This window comes from Sesamum indicum, linkage group LG3 (assembly GCF_000512975.1).
Source record: "Sesamum indicum cultivar Zhongzhi No. 13 linkage group LG3, S_indicum_v1.0, whole genome shotgun sequence".
Taxonomy (NCBI): Eukaryota; Viridiplantae; Streptophyta; class Magnoliopsida; order Lamiales; family Pedaliaceae; genus Sesamum; species Sesamum indicum.
This window is the reverse complement of record NC_026147.1, coordinates 13742915-13763406: the sequence shown is the minus strand read 5'-3', so window position 1 is coordinate 13763406 and position 20492 is coordinate 13742915. Positions and strand designations below refer to the sequence as shown.

Below are 20492 nucleotides of genomic sequence, written 5' to 3'. Positions count from 1 at the left end.
AGAGGCTTATGTTTTTGGTAAACAATCCCCGGAGCCTGGTCGCTACGATCCCCTTTGTGAGGAGGCTACTTCTGGGCTAGAAAGCTTGTGGGCTTTATGTTTAATGGTGAAGTTGGATCCAATTTAGTAGCTGAATATTGGCTTTACGTTTTCTTTTGGTTTACTGGATTTATTAAACCCATGAGTATTGGGCCCGGGATCTGATTAATTTGGACACTCTTGGGAGCAGCTCAGGATTACATTTTCCTAAGCTAAATTTTTACAAGGACTTGTGTCATAGAACATATATATATAAAATCACTATTGTATCATCTATTTTATTAAAAGAAAAAAAAAAAAAAACGCACACACACGCGTAGACACACGGGTTATTCTTATTTTATTTCGTGTATTTTCAAAATCATCCAAATTTTTTAAAATTATTTTTCGACCAAAAATTGATTTTTATAAAAAAAAAAAATGCCCTTAAAATTGTACATACAGAGAGCACTGTACGGACAAATTTGACCCTTGATACTAATCAGATTCTATATACATCAACCACGAAGTAACATCAAAACATAATCTTGACGAATAAAAATTTCGCCAATGATCATAAAAAGTATTCAAGATAAAATAATACATGACGCACAATTTATTTATTTTAAAAAAATATGGTATGAGGGAATTCAAGAAAACCTATATTCTTGGATTGAAGTGGTCCAAAAATTCTATTCTATACAACTTTTGATAAATAGTGTGTGATTATGTCCATAATTTGGAGTTGCTTTTTTGGCCAAGAATATGCCATTTATCATAAGCCCTTTAACTTTGTTTTCATTCTTCTAGTCTTGTCTTGTCGTTTCATAACCTTTTGTTCTATGTATATTTTAAGCCCTCATATTCCCCTATAAATTATCATCATATTGCACTTTATATAAATTGAGAAATTAATACTATACTACAATCTTTCTTTTATATACTCTATAAGATAATTATGTGTATTTTTTTAAAATAATAATAGTAATAATAAAAACCCGACCCAAATGCAAAAAACGTACCACGAGTTCATTTAATGGGATTATTTGACATATGGAGTCGATTTAATTATTCTTTTTAGTAGTTTCATTAATTTACCTGATAAGAAGAAATTTAATATAAATTATGATTAATTGTCATGATTAAAAATAAATAGTCGTAGTAAATAGTCATTGACTACGGTCATGAAACGATTGTTAACCCTTGGCAAAAACATTCTCTATTGTACGTAACCATAGCAAAAATAGTTTCAATTGTGGATAATTTAAATTTTTGCATCTATTTTTGTTTAACTATATGTCATTGGCCAATAAAATTATAAACCATAGTAAATTCTGTTCTAGTGCCTTTAAGGAGTTTGAGAATTTATCCTACTTAGAAGGTATTGACTGAACTTATATAAAACCCCTTTATAAGTTGTTATATGAATATTTTAAAATTTATAAAATGTTAAATCTTATTTTGCAAATAGGCTTTTGAAGTATTTGAATAAAATAAATTATGAAATTTATAAGATGTTAGTAACTGACACGGCCAAAACCGAAAGAGTTTGTTAAAATTTTAAAATAAATTGGGAATTTTTTTACTTTTTCAAATGCACCTTACAAGTTCCTAACATGTTGTATCAAATTTTCACCAAATTTCTATTTCGGTTGTAGCCTAACACAAATGTGGTCTGTATTTGAATACAAATGATACTTTCAGCAACATCAGCATTGTGAAAAGCATTTCAGAACGACTCTATAACCGATTTGGCTAAAGATTCATGTCGACAGTATTCTTACAGTCATCAAGTCGAAAAAAGCCCACTATAAAATATTAAATAATCTTTCCACACTTATTCTTGATAACTAAATCATCAAGAATAATTTTTATTAAAAAAAAAGATATAGAAAGTAAAAAAAATAGGGTCAACTGAAGTAGGTAGATTAATGAATAAAAGGGATGGAGGGGGAGAAATGGAAGTAGGAAATAGTGGAGAAAATGGTCAATAGATTCTGCAGCAGCAATGCCAATGCATCATCATAGATTTAGCTTAAAACTGAAAGATCTTGAATCTGATTCTCAGGAATTCATTTTCTTAATCCTTCTGCTGCAGTGTGTCTTTTTGTAATGATTCCTTGTCTTCTTGTCTTCTCCCTATCATTTTTGGAATGTCTATAAACCCCAATAATACACACACAACACACACTACCTCACTTCTATATATATATATAGACATGCATCATGCGTTTTTGTAATGTCTATAACTTGTAAATTTAGATTTTGATGACAAATGGGACGGGTTTGGATCTAAATTATTTGATTTTGAGTTTGGGGGTAGATTTGATTGGCAAAATTATATTTTTTAATTATGTAATTATAGGTTATTAGTATTTTTAATTTTATAATTTATTTTATTTATACATTTAGTCATTTTTTTTATAAATTTAGTCGTGAACACTTCATATTTGATCTCTTATTTTGGCAAATTTATTTGTGTTGACAATTTTTGTTCTCTTTACATTTCATTTTTGTGCCTGTAACTATAGGTCGTTGGTACACTAAAAAATTGCCAACAAATGACTAAATTTATCAAAATAGAACCAATTATAAGATGATCAAAACTAAATTCATTAGAAAAATAAGGTCAAATTGCATAAAATCCCCCTATATTTTGAAAACTCTGCAAAAAACCTCCTTATATTTTCTTAAATGTCGCTCAATCGCCCCTCTCCGTTAAATATGACTCACGATTTTAATTTTTTATAAAATGATTGGAATGCCCTTACATATTACATATTATTCTTTTTTTTAAAGATTGTTGGATCCTTATTGATTAGACCAGAACCGTCATATCTAACCAATTGATCTTAACCGTTGAATTTTAAATTTATAAAAAAAATCAAGAGTTTAGATTTATTAATTTTAAATATATTATTATAAAAAATAAAATTAACTCCCCCACCCCACTCTCCACAACCCCCCTCCCTTGCCATCCTCCCCACCCTCCATCTCCCTTCCAACGCTCTCCACCTCCACGAACCCCCCCCCGCCCCCATAGAAGGGGCGACCGCAACGGCCGTGGTCGCCCTCAATTTGGCGACGATGGTAACAACTGTTGTTGGTTTTTTTTTCTTTTTAATTATTTTTTAATCTCTAAATTTTAAATTAAAAAAGTTTTGAAATAAAAAAAAATAATGTATAATTTTTATAATGTAATAAATTTAAATATAGTTTATTTAAATTTTCAATTATATAATATCTAAATTAGTTGAAAATGTATAATTTTTACAATTAATTAATATTCATATTTGTTAAGATATTTAAATTTTGTATTATGATTTTAATTTAATTTTTAATTTAAATTATTAAATATTAAAAAAATTTATCTTTTTCATATTTTTAAATAAATCTATTTAATTTTTTGTTGAGAAATAAAAATAAAAAAAATACTCAAAACAAGCTAAAAATAAGTCAAAAAAGCCAAAAAAAAAAAAACTATTATATAGTCATAAGGATATTTTAGTCATAAAGTCAACAAAAAATCATGCAAGGATGCTAAAATAGTTCCCAAACTACACCACTTGCACGTGCAGTGCAACCTTCGTCAATTGCTAACAGTAGAGAGTTCTTTTGTAGGGTTTAATAAAACACAAGGGAATTTTTGTGTATTTTCAAATCACAAGGGGTATTTTAGCTAATTTTGAAAAATATAGGGGATAAATAGGAGTTTAACAGAAAAATAACTAAATGTGTCAATAAAGTAAGTTACAAGACCAAAAACCTACCCATTAATAGTTACAGGACTAAAATTATAATTTTATAGACTCAGTTGGGTTTGGGGTGGCTTTGAATAGATTTAACTTATTTAAAATATTTAACTTATATTGTATACATATATTTATATAATAAATTATATTATTTCACATAATGAAAAACTTTTAGATAATCATAAATAATAATATTAATTTTTTTAAAACAAATAATTAACTTTTGCGAGTCAGACCTGTCGGATCCAGATTCAGGGTGAATCTTAGTCGTAACGATACAAGTTTTAGGATTCAGTTAGTTTTGAGACGGGCCGGGTTGGGGTCTAATAAAATTTAAGAGGATATGTATCAAGTCCTGTCAAATTCGCACTGTTGCCATTCCTAATTGAATTATTTTTTCCACTAGCTAGGGGCTTATGGAGTTTTTACCTTTTTCCTCTACGTACGTCTTTCGATGTATTCAAATTGAAAATAATTTAATTAAGGTATATAGTATATCGAGTTTAATCAATATTCTGCAATTAAAGCTCGATTGGGGGATTTCGGACGAAAAAATTGTGTGATATATATAGCTTGATGTTTAAGTTTAGCGGTTAAGGTTGATGTCTAGTTAGTAAGTTCAAAATTAAGAGTTTAAGTTCTACCAGATGTGTGGATATTTATCTTACTTTTATATAAATTATGATAATTTATTTAATTATTTACTCTAATATATAATTGAACCTAAAGCTTGTAATAATATATTGTTAATCTTTAATCTTAAAATTATTTAAAGCCCAACACTGCAGAAAGTTAGAAACTTTGTGTAAGAACTTTATGGAGTTGTGAAATAGTGGAATTAATTTTGATTGAGGTAGACAAAGTCGCACTTTCACGAAATCGTAGTGGAGAATTTAACACTTACAAGTAATTATTGCAAAATTGGCCTATACCATACCAAGTGGCCAACATTTTTATATGGGATTGTGGGGGTGGGGGTGGGGGTGGGGGTGCCTTTAATTTGTTTGTTTCCTACTCTTTTATTTTTAAAATTTCTAATTTAAACATTCTTTTTTTATTGCCATTATTTTATTTTATTTTTAAATTTTAAAAAAAAATTAATATATCAATCTCAAAATAATAATAATATATGTCAGTATTTTAATAAAAAAATATTACTTCATTCATTCAAATATTATTTTTATTAATAATAAGTTTATAACAAACACTATATTAAAAAAATAATAATAATAATTCGATCCTGTAGATAATTGGAAACCTCAACCACGTTTTAAACATGGTTAAACAGTGAATTGATATCTAAAACCACTAAAACAATAGGGATAATTGCATTCTCCCTCAGTATTTGTTGTAATTGTACATAAATTTTTATTAGTTTGAAAAATTATATTTAGTACCCACAAGGTTTGCTTTCATCTAACAAAAAGGTTATTTTGTTATAAAAAATCACCGAATATGTCGATACCAATAAAAGAAAACTGAATTAAAATCGATATTTACCTTCAAATTGACTTTTTACTGACTTACTGCAGACCAGATACTTTTGTAACTGAACTACCCTTATAAGGGTAAAGATATACCTTCTTAAATGCATTAATATATGAAGATGTATAAGTATAATCTCTCAAGTTATCAAGTAATAATTTTAAAGTTGTCATAAAAAAAATATATACTGAGTGACGATAATTTTAATCTTGTCTTATATAATTATTAATGACAAGAATTATGTATAAAGTTGTTACTAAAGATAATTACTGGCACATCTATAATGATTATTGACAATTCAAATATAGTTACAATAAGTGATTATTATTACTAAATTGCCACTATACATATGTCACTAATTAATTTCAGTGATAAATTAGTGCAAAATATTTTATCATGAATTCTTGCTAATTATTACACTTCTTACAAAATAATTATCATTACTAAAACTTTGAGATTCATTATTGCAACAAAACAAAAATGATTAACACTAAATATATGTATATGTATAAATATAATTAATGATGATATTAAAATGATCACTAAATTCTTTTTGTTGCTAAATTTTTATTTTCTTGGAGTGAACTCACATTAAATTGTCTTGGGAAATTAATTTCCAAAATCAGACAACTTCATGCACGCGCACACAATTATTTTTGCTTGGTATAGTGATCCATCACTTTCTCCAAAATAAATAAATAAGCTATATATATATATATATATACATTATTTTTTTTTGGGGGGGGGGGGGGGGGGGGGGGAAAATGATTAAAAAGCTAAAATTTGTTATTAGTGACCCAACACCTGTCCCAAAAATAAGTGATTAATGAGAAAGGCAAATAATTAAAAGGGGTTTGAAGTTGAATATAAATAATTGAAGATCATGTGATGATCACCATAAGACCAAAACCCCATCCACATGTTCGCCAATTGTCATGCATCATTCCCACCAACCCCACCTAATAATTCACATCTTCACCATTACTAATTTATTCATTTTTATCCTAATTATCTTTTTAATATGCAATTTGTGGAGCTAACCATCTCATCTTTCTTCCTTTTTATACATAATAGTAATAATAATAATGATACGAGACATTAATTAATTATTATAATTTTACCACATAATTTGCCGACTTAAGTGTATATAATTGTTCCTAATAACAAGCTTTACTTAATGTGGGCTAAGATCCCCGATCGAACGAATGTACCATATCTAAAAAGAAAAAAATATTCCCGATCGATGTACCTTCCTATCGAATTTCGGAATAAATCTACATATAATATAAACTTATATGTAAGAAATTTGATTTAAATATATATATATATAGATATAATGATGATGACCATCATCATCATCATCATCATCATATCTCATCATGAATAATATGCTCCTAATCTTACTTTATACATACATATAATTTGTAGATGAATAAAGAAATATTATATATATGAGTGATCACTTTCAGTTAAAAGAGCCAATTGCTCAGTTGTTTTTTGGGTGTGTTTGAAAAGGGAAATTGAGTGAAGTTAAACTAAAGAAAAGTTTGGATATTCGCCGCCACAGCCATAAACACACAAACTGACAATCTTTCAAATAATAATGGGATAAACAAACTTTGGCTTCTAAGGCAATTATTGGAACACTATTTGGTCAATATTCACTTATCAACTTTCTTTATATATATATACTAGTTGTCACGGTACATTATCTGTGTGTATATAATAAACAATTTTTTTGACTTTAAAATATATTATAAATAAAAATATAAACTAACAAATCACATTTAAAAAAAGAGAAAAAAAAATCAACTTAAGGTATTATCGTTATAACAAAAGAATTGGTGTAATGGTGTTAATTTTGATAGAGAAAAAAGTAATTACTATTAATTTAAAAAATGTATCTAATTTGAGATACAATTGTAATATTTAAAAGTTGGTACTGTGGTTGTGTCACTAACCGTCATTGATAACTGTAGAGGTTTTTTTTCTTTAATTAGCGTAGATATACCAACAGTACATGGTACAATCGATGGTGTGTAAAAATATTTAAAATAAAATATGAAACTCCTTCTTTCGAAGTCTGATTTTGTCTGTATATCCAAAATTAGAAGGAAAAGTAAAAATATAAAGTTTAAAAAATAAAAAAAAATACTTATTTTATTTTTATTTACTCTATTACCTATATATATAATATTCCTCCAATTTTTTTCCTTCTCCCGCTCGACACATTTTTGTTCTTGTTCTTGTTTGATGCATATTTTTTATTAATTAGTAACTTAATATTATTGTAGTATAATATTAACTTGTTTATTTTATACTACAAGATGAAGATAAAGGATTAATCAGTAAAATTATAAAAAAAATAATCTTTTTTTTTTTAGTTTATTTTTTTCGTATCGAACAAAAAGAAGTATTTGAGATTTACAAGAAATAATGTCCAAAACAATATACAATTTATTAATGTGTAACTCCACTAAAATATATATATATTTCGTGACATATCATTACATGCATATTTAATTAAAATATATACACATATATGATTATAAAATAGTTGAGATACATCATATTGCCATGATCATGTGTGTGGAATATGAATAGTTATAGGCATGGACCATACACGTTTAGGCCCCATGACATGGTTTGGCAACAAAAGAGATGCCACGTCAGAAAATCCACTGGCTATATATAATGATTGTATGGATATGGAAAGTTTAAGAACATTAGAGATCACTAGCTAAAGAAAATTCCTCTAGCAGTTGAGAATCTTTCTCCACTCTTCCAAACATGTCCTTCAAGAAAATAGCCGCCGAGACTTACTTCCCCAATCCCCCGGCCGCGGAGGAGGAGAAGCCCCCGGTGGTGGTGCGTCAGTACGACGAAGCGAGCGACAAGGCGGCCGTGGAGGAGCTAGAGCGGCGGTGCGAGGTGGGCCAGCCTGGGAAGCCGTCCCTCGTCACCGACCTCATGGGAGACCCTATTGCCCGTGTTAGAAACTTCGTGTCACATATAATGCTGGTAATTATTAATTAAATTAAAAATTATATATACAGCGCAGCAATATTATGATCATGTGATGTTATAAAAGAGTCTATTCAGATGGTTTTCTTTTTACTATATTTTAGTGGGTAGGACATGAATGTTGTATATAAGTGTAAAACACGTGGCGTATATATGTTAAATACTTATGTCAGAATTCTAACATATGTATATAATGCAATGGTGTGTGTGATGAACAGGTTGCAGAGTACGGAGATGTAAGAGAAATCGTGGGAGTTATAAGGGGCTGCATAAAGACTGTGACAAGTGGAAAGAGAAGTTCGAGCACTCAGCTTCCGGTCTATGTGAAGTTTGCTTACATTCTTGGACTAAGGGTTTCATCCACACACAGGTCTGTCAACCTCTTCATTTCTTTCTTACCATGCTTTTTCTTTTTCTAATTTATGTATTATCTAAAATACCAACAACTAATTAAATTATAATAATTACCCTAATTATAATAAGGAAAAATTACAGTTCTAGCCCCCTAACTTAGGGAGGGATATTTTAATCATGCATGAATTGATTTTTGCAATTCGATCCAATCACATATATTTTTTCGATCAAATTAACCATAAAAGGACTAAAATTGCTAAAAATTTAAAATTATAGGACTAAATTGTGAAAAATCAATTCGTACAGAATCAAATACGCCATCGCTCTTAAGTTATACGATTAAAATTGCATTTCTCCATCATATCAAAGTAATAATGCCATGCATTGCATTGCATGCATGTATCCTTAATTATTCACATTTTATAAAGAAATAGCTATATATATATATTTGTGGGAGTTGTGGGGTTGGGGTTTCTGGGGTGGGGGATGTGAGCTGAGAAAATATCCAAGTACTTTTCATTAACATATGCATTCACAAGACAGTGTACTTATAACATGATGCAACCTGTCCCCCAAGAATCAATGTACTCTTCTTTTGGTTATTTAGATATGTAGGTGAGAACAAATACATTAGTTAATAAAAATTAAGTAACATATTACTACAGAAAATTCTGTTTATCAGAACATATTCCGTACAGTATTTTAGATTAGCTGATGATATGATTAGCATATATACTTAATTCCCAACTAATAAAGTCTTATACTATTTTCTTTAAAATATTATGATCGACGATGGACCGCCCGAATATGGATTATCATATTATTACGATCTACTAATAAACTAGCATTATCCTCTAAATTTTATAAATAATTTTCTACACCTTGTAGTTCGCCTAAATCAACGATACATGTATTAAATAAATTAATTTCGTACCATCACTATCGCATAATTAATTAATAATTATTATTATTTATAATTAATTAATCTATATTTTTGCATGCAGGAGGCTTGGTATTGCTACCAAACTTGTTCGAGAATTAGAGGGTTGGTGCAAACAGAATGGTGCGGAGTACGCATACATGGCGACGGAATGCAGCAATAAACCGTCGCTAAATTTGTTCACACAGAAATGTCACTATTTGAAATTCCGAAATCCAACGGTCTTGGTGCAACCCGTTCATCTTCACTCTAAGCCGTTGGCGTCTGACATCATGATTGTTCAAGTTCCTCCCCAGCAAGTTGAATTAGTCTATAGACGTGTATTTTCTAGCTCAGAGTTCTTCCCTAAGGATATCGACCGTTTGCTAAGTAACAAGCTGAATTTGGGCACTTTCGTGGCGTTACCAAAGAAATCCGTCTCAAAATGGAACCCTAAAGCCGGAGAGTTTCCACCGTCTTTTGCCATACTAAGTATATGGGACACGAAGGAGGTTTTTAGGTTACAGGTGAAGGGAGTCTCTTCCCTAACCCATGCCGCCTGCCTAGGGACTAGGGTTCTCGATGCCATGGTGCCTTGGTTGAAAATCCCATCAATCCCTAATGTTTTCAAGAATTTTGGATTCTATTTCATGTATGGACTCTACATGGAAGGTAAAGATGGTCCTCGACTAATGAAAAATCTATGTAAATTCGTACATAACACGGCTAGAAACGACCCCGACTGCAGGGTCGTGGTGGCTGAAGTCGGGCAAACAGACCCCGTAAGAGAGGCGATTCCACATTGGAAGAAATTCTCATGGGATGAGGATATATGGTGCATAAAGAAACTTGGGCAAGTCAATCAAAATCACTATGACTGGCATAAATCTTCTCCGGTCATATTCGTCGATCCACGCGACTTGTGACATGACGTCCATAGAATTTCAAATTTTTGTTTTTTTCCCCTAAAGATTTATACTAGATCCCGTTGAATTAATATTGTAAAAATCTAAGGTAAGTCATTTCTAAATGTAGCCTCTTTGATATAATTAGTTATATATATATATATATATATATATATATCTTCATGATCATGGTTATTGACCTTACACTGGCTAGGATATTACATGGCAGCTCCAACAATTGCTAGCCAAGACAACATGGGAAACAAAAGTAACATTTTCTTGATAATCATACTTGTTTTTTTATTCCTTTTATCGTCTCAAACAATCGACCAACTAAATTAATTAGATGGATGGATAAGACGCACTATTTTTAAACGATTTCACAATCATATTAATCACAGACTAACAATTTCCATTAAAATTAAGAAAAAACAAACGAACGCCAAGGAGAACTCCCGTATCAATAATTCACACTATATATATAAATGATTGTAATTACCTAGGATCAAATGTTTTGAAACATCTTTCATAACGAATCTTGGAAAAAACATGATGTCTATGATATAATTCAATGGAATTATGACCCACAATGTGTGTGGTCCTACGAACCATATATATGATCAAGGACAATGTGTTTAATAGGGTGCATGATTTGAGTGGGAATTAATTAAGGAGTTGATTTCAGATGTAACATGTTGATGCAAAAAATATCCACTTGTATTATTCTTATCAACATATCCTTAAACTAGGATCTTGTCCCTCAATACGACAAGAATGATCGAATCCCACGTCGTCCTGTATTTATGATGATTTTTTCTTGAATAACAACTATCTATACCCCATCTCTTGTGGAGAGAATGGCATATGTCCTATCCTGTCCTGTGGCCTGTGCTTTTCACATATCATTATAATCTCTTAGATCGATCTCTCTTCGGAAATTCATCAGTCCCACCTTTCACGATTCGGACAAGCCCTTGTTTGAGGTATAAACATGATCACACACACACACACACACACACATATATATATATGGTTAAATGTATTTTTAGTTTCGTAATTAAGGTATTTGGTGTTTTTATTATTTAACTTTTTATAATAGTATTTTGGTCCTATGTTTTTCTAATTTTTGCGATGTGAGTCATTTTTTGGCTGGAGTTCATCTTCTCCGGCAAGGAGTGAATCCAAGCAAAAAAAGAATTGAAATCGCAAAAATAAAAAAGGTTCAAGATCAAAATGTTACCCTAAAAAGCCATTGGACAAAAATAATGGTAAAAAGAACTAATAGAAATAATAGCCCCAATTTTAAAAGGTCATGTGAAATGCATATACCTTTTTTCGGTGAGAATAGTGAACTACGACGAAAAAATAATTGAGTCATAAAAAATATGCAAGACTAAAATACTACTCCAGAAAGTTAAAGAATGAAATACTAAAAAACTTAAATTACGAGACATTTTATTTAAACCTATAGATGGATTCGTTGCAAAGATCATTGTAAAATATATAGATTATGGAGGATTGTGTGGGTTTGAAATTTGCTCGTTAGAGCTTGATCGTACACTGTTTTTATGATTAATGCAATTCAACGTTATCTAAAAAAGATTTAACTTAGCACATCAGGGTAAATATTACTTTTGCTCCCTCAACTATAGCATTATTCAAATTTGATTCCTCATGTTTCTTTTTCATCAAACCTAACCTCTCAATTATATAGATTATATGAATTTGGGTATCAAGTCTGATGACTTGAAAATCTGGAGTACTAAAACTGAAAAAGGGTATACTTTGAGTACGAGAAATGAAATTACCCCCATTTTGATTCTACATTTTTTAATTTTTGTGATGTGAGTCTTTTTTTCAGTTGGAGTTCATCTTATCCGGCAAGAAGGGTGAATTCGGCGGGAAAAAAAAAAGAAAAGAAAAAAGAACTAAAATCGCAAAATCGAAGAAGGCGCATAACTAAAATGTTACCCTGAAAATTAAAGGACAAAAATATTGGCAAAAAAGAGCATGTAGAAAAAATAGCCCCAATTTTAAAAGGACAAGTGAGCTGGACATATATTTTTAGAGGCAAATGAGTGAACTCCGATGAAAAAAGAGTACTGTATAACAAGAGAAAGATAGGGTTGTAAATGATTTGAGTCAACCACATCATTGTTCACTACAAAAAAAATGAATTATTTCTTATGATAAATCATCATGGCTTAAAAATCATAGTAAATCAATACTATCCACCATGATTAGACAAAATTGGTGCGGAAATTTAAGTTTTGACCATGGACAATCAACATTTGTCATGGTTTTACCTGTGTCCAAATATGTTCTGCAATTTTTAGTTGTAGCAAATATTTTATCGCGCTTACAGAAACAATAGCTAACTAATAGTTATTAAGTAGCCGCGGTTAGTTAAGATTCGTCATAATATTTTAGATTTAACCATGGTACTTAATCCTAATGAAAAAAGAACATATTTCTTCTAGTGGTTCAAACTTGTTTAAATTAATACCGAGCATCAAAATTTGCGTTTGGATTTGATTTGATTATTGATCATCAGTTAAAACGAGCGTGAATTGGATTATCAAACATAAGTAGAGCTCGTGTAATTTGATATCTTTAAGTATATTTTATTATTTTTGCATTAATATATATGAAGCTCGAGAGAGCCCACCAAAATTTTTCTTCAAGTATAGTTTGTTAAATTTAACAAATTAAGTTGAAACGAACTTTTATAAATTAATTTCAATCGAGTATATATCGATTAGTTTGATTTATTTTTTTATTTATAGAGAAAAAGATTTAATTATATTTTATCTGAATCGAGTATAATTCAATCGATTCATGCATGCTTAAAATCCCCTTTTTATTCATCAGTCTACATAAATTTGCACCCGAACTATTTAAATATCAGAATTTTAATTGAAGACTGTCTAAACAAGTCTAAATTGTTTTATCCTAATCAGGTTGTTGTTGACCTTTCAAATCGAGGTGTACCTAATCCACCTACCTCTTAAAGATAATTCTAGGGCTTGTTTAACCAAATTCTAATTATTTATATATTCTTACATAGAGCAGCTGTCGTTGTCAATTGGACGGAAATTTTTCAATAGTCCTCAAATTGAAAAAAAAAAAAATATATATATATATATATATAGAACTCAATGTGCTAATTGACCTGATTGTGGGACCAAAATTAAAAATAGGTCAACTTATGGGACCAAAAATGTAATTTACCCGCATGAGTGATGTCTATGTGGAAAAAGTAAAATAATAATGATAATAACAACAACAACGATATATTATAATCATTTCTTATGAAGTTTGGCATAATTATAAATATTTTTTTTATTATTTAAAAAATACAAATATCCCCTTTTTTAAAGTCCATCTAACAACGAGCCCATTTCATTAGCCTCAATTAGGTTTCCAATTCAATTTTTGCAATGAACTGATTAAAATATCTTTTTGAATTATAAATTATAGTTATATATATATTTTTTAGAATGTTTTTGAAAATATTTTTATAAATAGACTAATATTCTCTATGGATTATTTATTTCATCCATCCTCAGATATTCTTTTATTTTATAAAAGAATCCAGCCAGAGAAAAGTAATAATATCCACCTCACCGTATGGAGATTATATAATTACTTTTCATTCGAGGGTGTATTTATAATTTATCGAACAATAAAAAATATTTATAATTATATTAAATTTTATTTAAAAAAACAGCTGAAATTTACGATAATAATAATTGTGTATTTTGTTTCTTGCTTGGTTTGATACATTGCTCTACTTCTAGAAAATTTTCAATGGAAAAAAAAAAAAAAAAAACTATGAATACATGCATGATTCCCACCTCACCTAAAAAGAGTAAATATATACATACATAACACACACTCATCAATGCACGCAAACACACACACACAGATACACATACATATGTGTGTAGATATATTTTTATAATGAACGATTAAAGCGTGATTGCAAATGAAGATTTGGTCCCCTACTAAGCCATGACCATGAGAATGAACTTTGAGAAAGAAAAGCGTGTCTCCTTTCGGCCGGAGAACCCAACCCAACCACGCCTCTCCATAATTAACTCATATTCTTTGTACTAATCAATATTTTAATTATAATTAATTAATTAAATGGTGATTAGCAAGAATCTGTGAACGTGTTAGCTTTGACCTTTAACACCTATAATCGCTCTTCCTAAGACATCGGGACCCCAAATTTCATTTTATCATCCATTTCATTTATTTTATTTTATTTTCATTAGCTACTTATAATAATAATGATGTTCATATTATTGTATGTATTGTGATGTTCAAATAATTGTGTTCGTCCACATGAATGATGATATATAATTACATGAGTATGGGTGAAATTGCAATGAATTTTTTTGAAATTTGGTATAATTACGAATGCCTCTTATTGTTTGAAAATTATCAATACTTTTAATATTTAATAAATTTATGTGATTTTTAAATGAAAGTATGAAATTATCTACTTTGTGCCTTTACTATATTTTTTTTTAAAAAAAAAATGTAAAAGAACTGGACCAAGGTGGATCAAAAAAATTGAAAGATTATAACAGATTGTCCACTTAGTTCAGAAAGAATTTTTTTTAAAAATAAGTAAAATAATAATTCATGATCCACAACACGAGTATATTTTGATCAGTTCACCATGAAAAATATATGCAAACATAATGGAGACTAACAAATTGGATTTATTTTGGGACGACAGTTAAAATCAGAAGAATATAGGTGAGGAAGTAAAATTCAAGAAAGCTCATTGTAATTTACCCTTCATATATATTGTATTTTAGGTGATTGGGCAATGCCAATGCGGATAGTTGAATGATTGATACATACCGTAAGAATAACAAGGTCGGAGAAATTTCCAAGAATACACCTTCAAGAAATTTTGGTAGGTACAATGAGTAGTAATCAGCAGTAAAACACTATACTTGAAACTCCAAGTCTTGCTCATTTCTCAAGTAGAAAAACTGCTGAATTGCAACTCTGAAACTAACACGAATATATATGAAGAAACAAAGGTTCAAAGGGATCCGGAAACATACATCTAGTAACAAATTCAATTTTGTTTTCCCCCTTTCTTGTTGATGGATCTTCTTGTAACTTTCCATGTGGAGTTCGACTTCGTTACTTTCTTCTGGTTTCTGCGTATTTCTGCATTTCTAATACCAAATTTGTAGCTCCGATGTTCAGCTACGCCATGCGGAAGATAGTTCTGTATCTACATCTTCTTCCCACCAAGTGGCGCTCTGCAGTATCAGGTTTACTAGTCAATATTCACATCCAACACGTGCATTTCAAACAAAAATTCGGAAGCAGTTCTACTATCCAATTTGTCTATACCAAAGAAAAACACACATCTATAATGAGAATACAGAGGCAGGATCAACCTTGTAGCCTCTTCGAAGGAACTCCAATGAGCTTCCTTCTTCCTCCTGCAGTCCTAAGACCCTCAGCAGTTCTTCCTTAGTCTAGCATATCAAAATGACCAAAGTTGGTAAGGTTTCTTCTGCACGCACATTACTCAGCAGAAAGTGTAACTGGTTGTGATGGCAGAAGTATATTTACTTCACCGAGAGTGAAACGAGTAGTGCTCTCTGCTACACAAGCATAAGAACCATCTGCTTGCTTGAACATCACCTGCCAAGGCCCTAAACACAGACAAATTGCCCAACTTACACTTGTTTATTGTTATGATCTGTTTATTTGATGGAATCTTGATGAAAAAAATGAAGCAAACACATAGATTTAAACTTGCTTATGACTACTGATTCCTTCTATTCTCAACATGAATGTTCCGAATTCAGATTCAGTATCAGTTGTGGGTAATATGCATTACTTTACTCCTCCACCACAATAAAACTGAGTAGCAGGTGATGATAAACTAAAACGAAAGGAGAAATAAGAAATAGAGAAACCCACACATGGCAATCAAACCGAGCAGATCCCTTGCTCACCTGGATATTGACGAAATAATGCTCCACTGTAGTTCACCACATAAGGTGCCACGGCAACTGTCTTTCACGGTTAAGAATACTAATCATTCCAGCTAAAATTCATAGCATTGCAACCAAAATTCAGAAGAACTATGAAAATCAGGGATACCTTTGAGTACTCTCTTATTCGAATGTAAAAAATGGGAATGAATTGGGCAAGGAAACGATAATGTAAATCTTTGCTTGGAAATCCTAAGAGACCCAGATCAGCACTGCATATACATTAACATTTGTCAGAAGAATGGAAAAGAATATAATGTTTCATCTGCTTCAAGGTAGCTTTCACATACCGTAATGTGTCAAGTTCCAAGTTAAAGAGAATAGTTGGGGTGGAAGAAGCAAATTTTTCCTGCACCATACAAAAAATAATCATCCCAAACAAAAAAAGGAAAAAATATGGAAGTTTTTCAAAGAAACAATCTGCTTCAAGAGCTGAAAACTTCTGAATACTTTTAAACTGACTCATGCATAAGTAAGGGACACAGCAAGAGTTAAGATCAACTTTATCAAAGACAACAATTGAATCTCACAAGTCATAACTGTGGTTTTGAAGGAAGAAAGTGAGAGAATAAAAGCAGACATCATACCACAAACTTCTCGATAATCGACAAATCGCGTGTGCTCGAATTGATGAAGATATAAAGTGATGGTGGCTGGTCGGATTTCCAACGACCTGCAGTAGGAGTATATATGCAAAATGGTCAAGCCCAATCATCTTAGCAATAACTCTGAGAAGAGAAACACATTAAAGCAATTAAACAGGAAAGGTTAGCATGTATGAAGTATGTATAATTCCATGTTAAAGGGATTTAATCTGTTATGAGAGATAAAAACACAACCTTCAGAACTGTAAACTCCATTACTCAGGTAAGGATTATAAATTTTTTAAAATCAGTCATATTTACATTATCAGATTCGATAAGCATTAAGGACTTGTGATCTGCAGATCATATCTACCTATGTAGAATCCAACCTCTTGCATACACAGATTCAAACTTATAATCTTCCTGGGACCAGGACTAGGAAACCAAAGAACAATAACCATCCACACTTAAAACTGAAAACAATCCTCCAGTCAAAATTTTGTCTGAAGAATGTGGTTCACATCACTTTTCAAATACAAAAAAAAGGATTTCTGTATGAATACTAGTTCCATCATAAAGGAATGTACTAACACATCATAGTAGTACAGCATCAGAACTTGAGAGTTTCTATGCCATAGTATAGTTGTTTTGTTGAGAGTTTTAGGGAGCACAATGGTGGAGCCAACCTTCATTTTCATCTTCAAAGTCAAAATCCAATGTGTCTCTTATGGATTTGAAGAATGTTGTGACTGCCCCACTAGGAACATCATCCAAGGATCCAACAGTTATACCATCAATCTGAAGAGCAGAGATATGAATTGATGAGAGGTGCTATCAAATGAAAAACCAGAAAGATCTTGACATATAAGCTTTTCCATTGTTTTTCCAGGAAAAGAACCGAATGAAGAGGATTTGTTCAACGTTTATCAGTTTGCCTATTGTGGAAAATGTCCAATAGAGAAATTACTGTAATGATCTCAGAGCTCTTTTCAGAATTCATACCTCAAAAGGTACAGTTCATGCATAATGTATGTAGAACGTGACTTCATGGATATTAAGACATGAGAAAGCCTATTTGAATCCAGCAGCATAAGCAAGCTGAAGCTATTGCTAGGATTTATGCAAAGACAAGAAACTAAATATACGGGACACTAAAAGTTCATTTAGCATCACCTACAAATTCGTTTCTACTTGTATTCACAGTTAATATCGACTAGAATCCAAGTTATTGGAAATACAAGCATAGTGATGTAACATCCATCTTGATATTTGTCCAGTATTCCGAATGAAAGAAAGAATAAGAAAATGCAAGCTATGGTACTTATACGCAGATGAACAGAACCTGAAATGAGTTGGTTAGGACGATAATTAGGATAATGGTTGTTTTCCAAATTATTACTCTTATAGTAGTTTACATTCTAACTGGAATTTCATGCAGTCATCAAATTCTGCATTTAATCAGCATCCTTCATCAACATCAATACATTCATCACATCAATGCCTTCTTGTAGCTAAACAAAGCAAGAGTATTATTTGATACTAATTGGGAACACAAACAGAAAACAGACCACTAAAAAGAGCAGGATTCCACAAAGAGTTAAACTAGTTACCGAGTCAAAAGCTGCTTTGAAAAGCTCTGATGCCCTACGCTTTTCTGGCTTATCAGGAAATACCTAAAAAGATAATTACATATCTCAGATTTTCTCCGCGAACCGGAAATCTGAATATCTTCACAACCAAGTAAAGGAAAAGGAAAGAAAACAAAGAAATATTTCTTACAATACATGCTCTTGTTTCTTGCTTCTCTTGTAGCTTCCTAACAAGAGCCAATGCAAGTTGGATGTTGGCATCACTGAACTCATCAGATGACCCCTTCACATTTTACGATTTTAAGAATATCATGTATATGACAATAAGTTCTATTGACAAACCAATAATGTAATAGCAAGGAGATCAAATCAAACTAGCCTTAGCAATGTTTTCTCTTCATATCCAGATACAAAAATCTAGCATCGCACAGTAAAAATTCCAATGTCCAGGAAAGGCAATATGTGGAAGTGCCATTATTTTGAGAGCAATAGTACTGGGGAGCTAAGAAGATACCTTATAAGAAGAAATGCTGCTGGGCAACGGACTGATAATGCACAAGGCAGAGCATCAATCCAAAAAGTATAGAAAAGTATCAGTACAGCACATTGGAACTCACTCAAGAAGACCCTACAAGAAACTTTAAAAGGAACATACGATACAAGACCCAATTTTGATGCCTTAGTACTAGTAAAACCTCAACAAATTCTTAAGGAGCGCAGGGACAAAAACTCAGAAGTTCCTAGGATATTGTATTGGACATCAGTGCTATCGACTTGTAGTTTTTCTCCACAATTTTGTAAGAAAAAAATTTAAGGAATACTCTAATCCAGCAACAATCATTATTCCGGTTTGAAAATTGAAGAAGTATAAACAACAACCTGATAGCTGACCTTCTATGCCCTAACCACAACGGAAAGTAGATTAGTATTAGATAAACAAAATGATACTCAGGATTAAGTTATTAAGTATAATCTCACAATCATAATTCAAAAGAATAACAAACATCCAAGAATGCCAAACCTCTCAAATATTAACATTGCACATTTCAAAACCTCTTAAACGTAATCTAACTCCCAAACCACTTCCCTTCAAGCCTACCTTAAGTTTCCATGTGAAAGACAAGATTACAACTTTAAGCACGCACTATACCAACTCCGGATAGAGAAAGACAGAGAGTTAGATATACGCACGGGAACTCGATTTCAAGCCGGGTTTTCCCATCTTGGAGAGCATAGAAAAGAGAAGTGGCAGCATCAGATATAAGAACTTCATATGATCTGGGCTTATACACAGCAACACCTTGCTTTGGGTTTACTCCCGACTCAGATTTAGTGGCTTTGGCACTAATAAACCTCTTCTTGTGACAATGAGCAGTTACTTTACTGAGCTTGACAAGATAAGGGGAAATGGAGGAAAGAGTAAGAAATGGACTCTGCTGATGAGAAATTTCAACAGAATACGAGGTAGTTGCAGATGGGATTTGTGCCACCGCAGATACTCCGGCCGCCGCATGCACGGCCATGGCCATGGTCGGATTATGTACTCTGTGACTGTGTAGGAGGGAAAGATAACGGTTTCGGAAGATTTTGGGTGGTTAAGAAACGGAGACCGTGTCTGACTAGAAGCCGGAAATTATCCTGAATAGCGATTTTTTAAGGAAGAGTCCGAAGTGGGAGCAATCGGATGGAAAAGTACTGTAGAGGATGGATGGCTTCATTTGTGGTTTCCGATGCACCGCTTGCACAAAGCAAAAGCGTTTCTAGTTCCAGTGGCGTTCTTTAAAGCGTGTACCGAAACTATCAACTTAAAATCGTGAATATCTC

At 31.5% G+C, this 20492-nt stretch overlaps 2 protein-coding genes across 2 annotated transcripts; one reads left to right on the top strand and one right to left on the bottom strand.

The window, feature by feature from the left end:
* On the top strand, nucleotides 7993-10613 carry LOC105158517 (probable N-acetyltransferase HLS1). The gene is made up of 3 exons (XM_011075300.2): nucleotides 7993-8276; nucleotides 8498-8649; nucleotides 9638-10613. Exons 1-3 carry the CDS (start codon nucleotides 8046-8048, stop codon nucleotides 10476-10478), a joined length of 1224 nt encoding a protein of 407 aa, XP_011073602.1. The 5' UTR covers nucleotides 7993-8045; the 3' UTR covers nucleotides 10479-10613.
* LOC105158307 (protein LOW PSII ACCUMULATION 3, chloroplastic) lies at nucleotides 15314-20226 on the bottom strand. The gene is made up of 12 exons (XM_011075021.2): nucleotides 19860-20226; nucleotides 19183-19213; nucleotides 18859-18951; nucleotides 18690-18752; nucleotides 17766-17877; nucleotides 17083-17168; nucleotides 16786-16844; nucleotides 16605-16707; nucleotides 16457-16517; nucleotides 16068-16150; nucleotides 15890-15970; nucleotides 15314-15748 (listed from the first exon to the last, which is right to left on the bottom strand). The coding sequence occupies exons 1-12, from the start codon at nucleotides 20195-20197 to the stop codon at nucleotides 15689-15691; spliced, it is 1170 nt and encodes a 389-aa protein (XP_011073323.1). The 5' UTR covers nucleotides 20198-20226; the 3' UTR covers nucleotides 15314-15688.

Coding starts and splice junctions, on each gene's coding strand:
- LOC105158517 (XM_011075300.2), top strand. CDS start 8,046: ATGTCCTTCAAGAAAATAGCCGCCGAGACTTACTTCCCCAATCCCCCG. Junction 8,277..8,497: donor TCGTGTCACATATAATGCTG/GTAATTATTAAT, acceptor TGTGATGAACAG/GTTGCAGAGTACGGAGATGT. Junction 8,650..9,637: donor AGGGTTTCATCCACACACAG/GTCTGTCAACCT, acceptor TTTTGCATGCAG/GAGGCTTGGTATTGCTACCA.
- LOC105158307 (XM_011075021.2), bottom strand. CDS start 20,197: ATGGCCATGGCCGTGCATGCGGCGGCCGGAGTATCTGCGGTGGCACAA. Junction 16,708..16,785: donor TTGGAACTTGACACATTACG/GTATGTGAAAGC, acceptor ATGTATATGCAG/TGCTGATCTGGGTCTCTTAG. Junction 15,971..16,067: donor CTCGTTTCACTCTCGGTGAA/GTAAATATACTT, acceptor TTGATATGCTAG/ACTAAGGAAGAACTGCTGAG.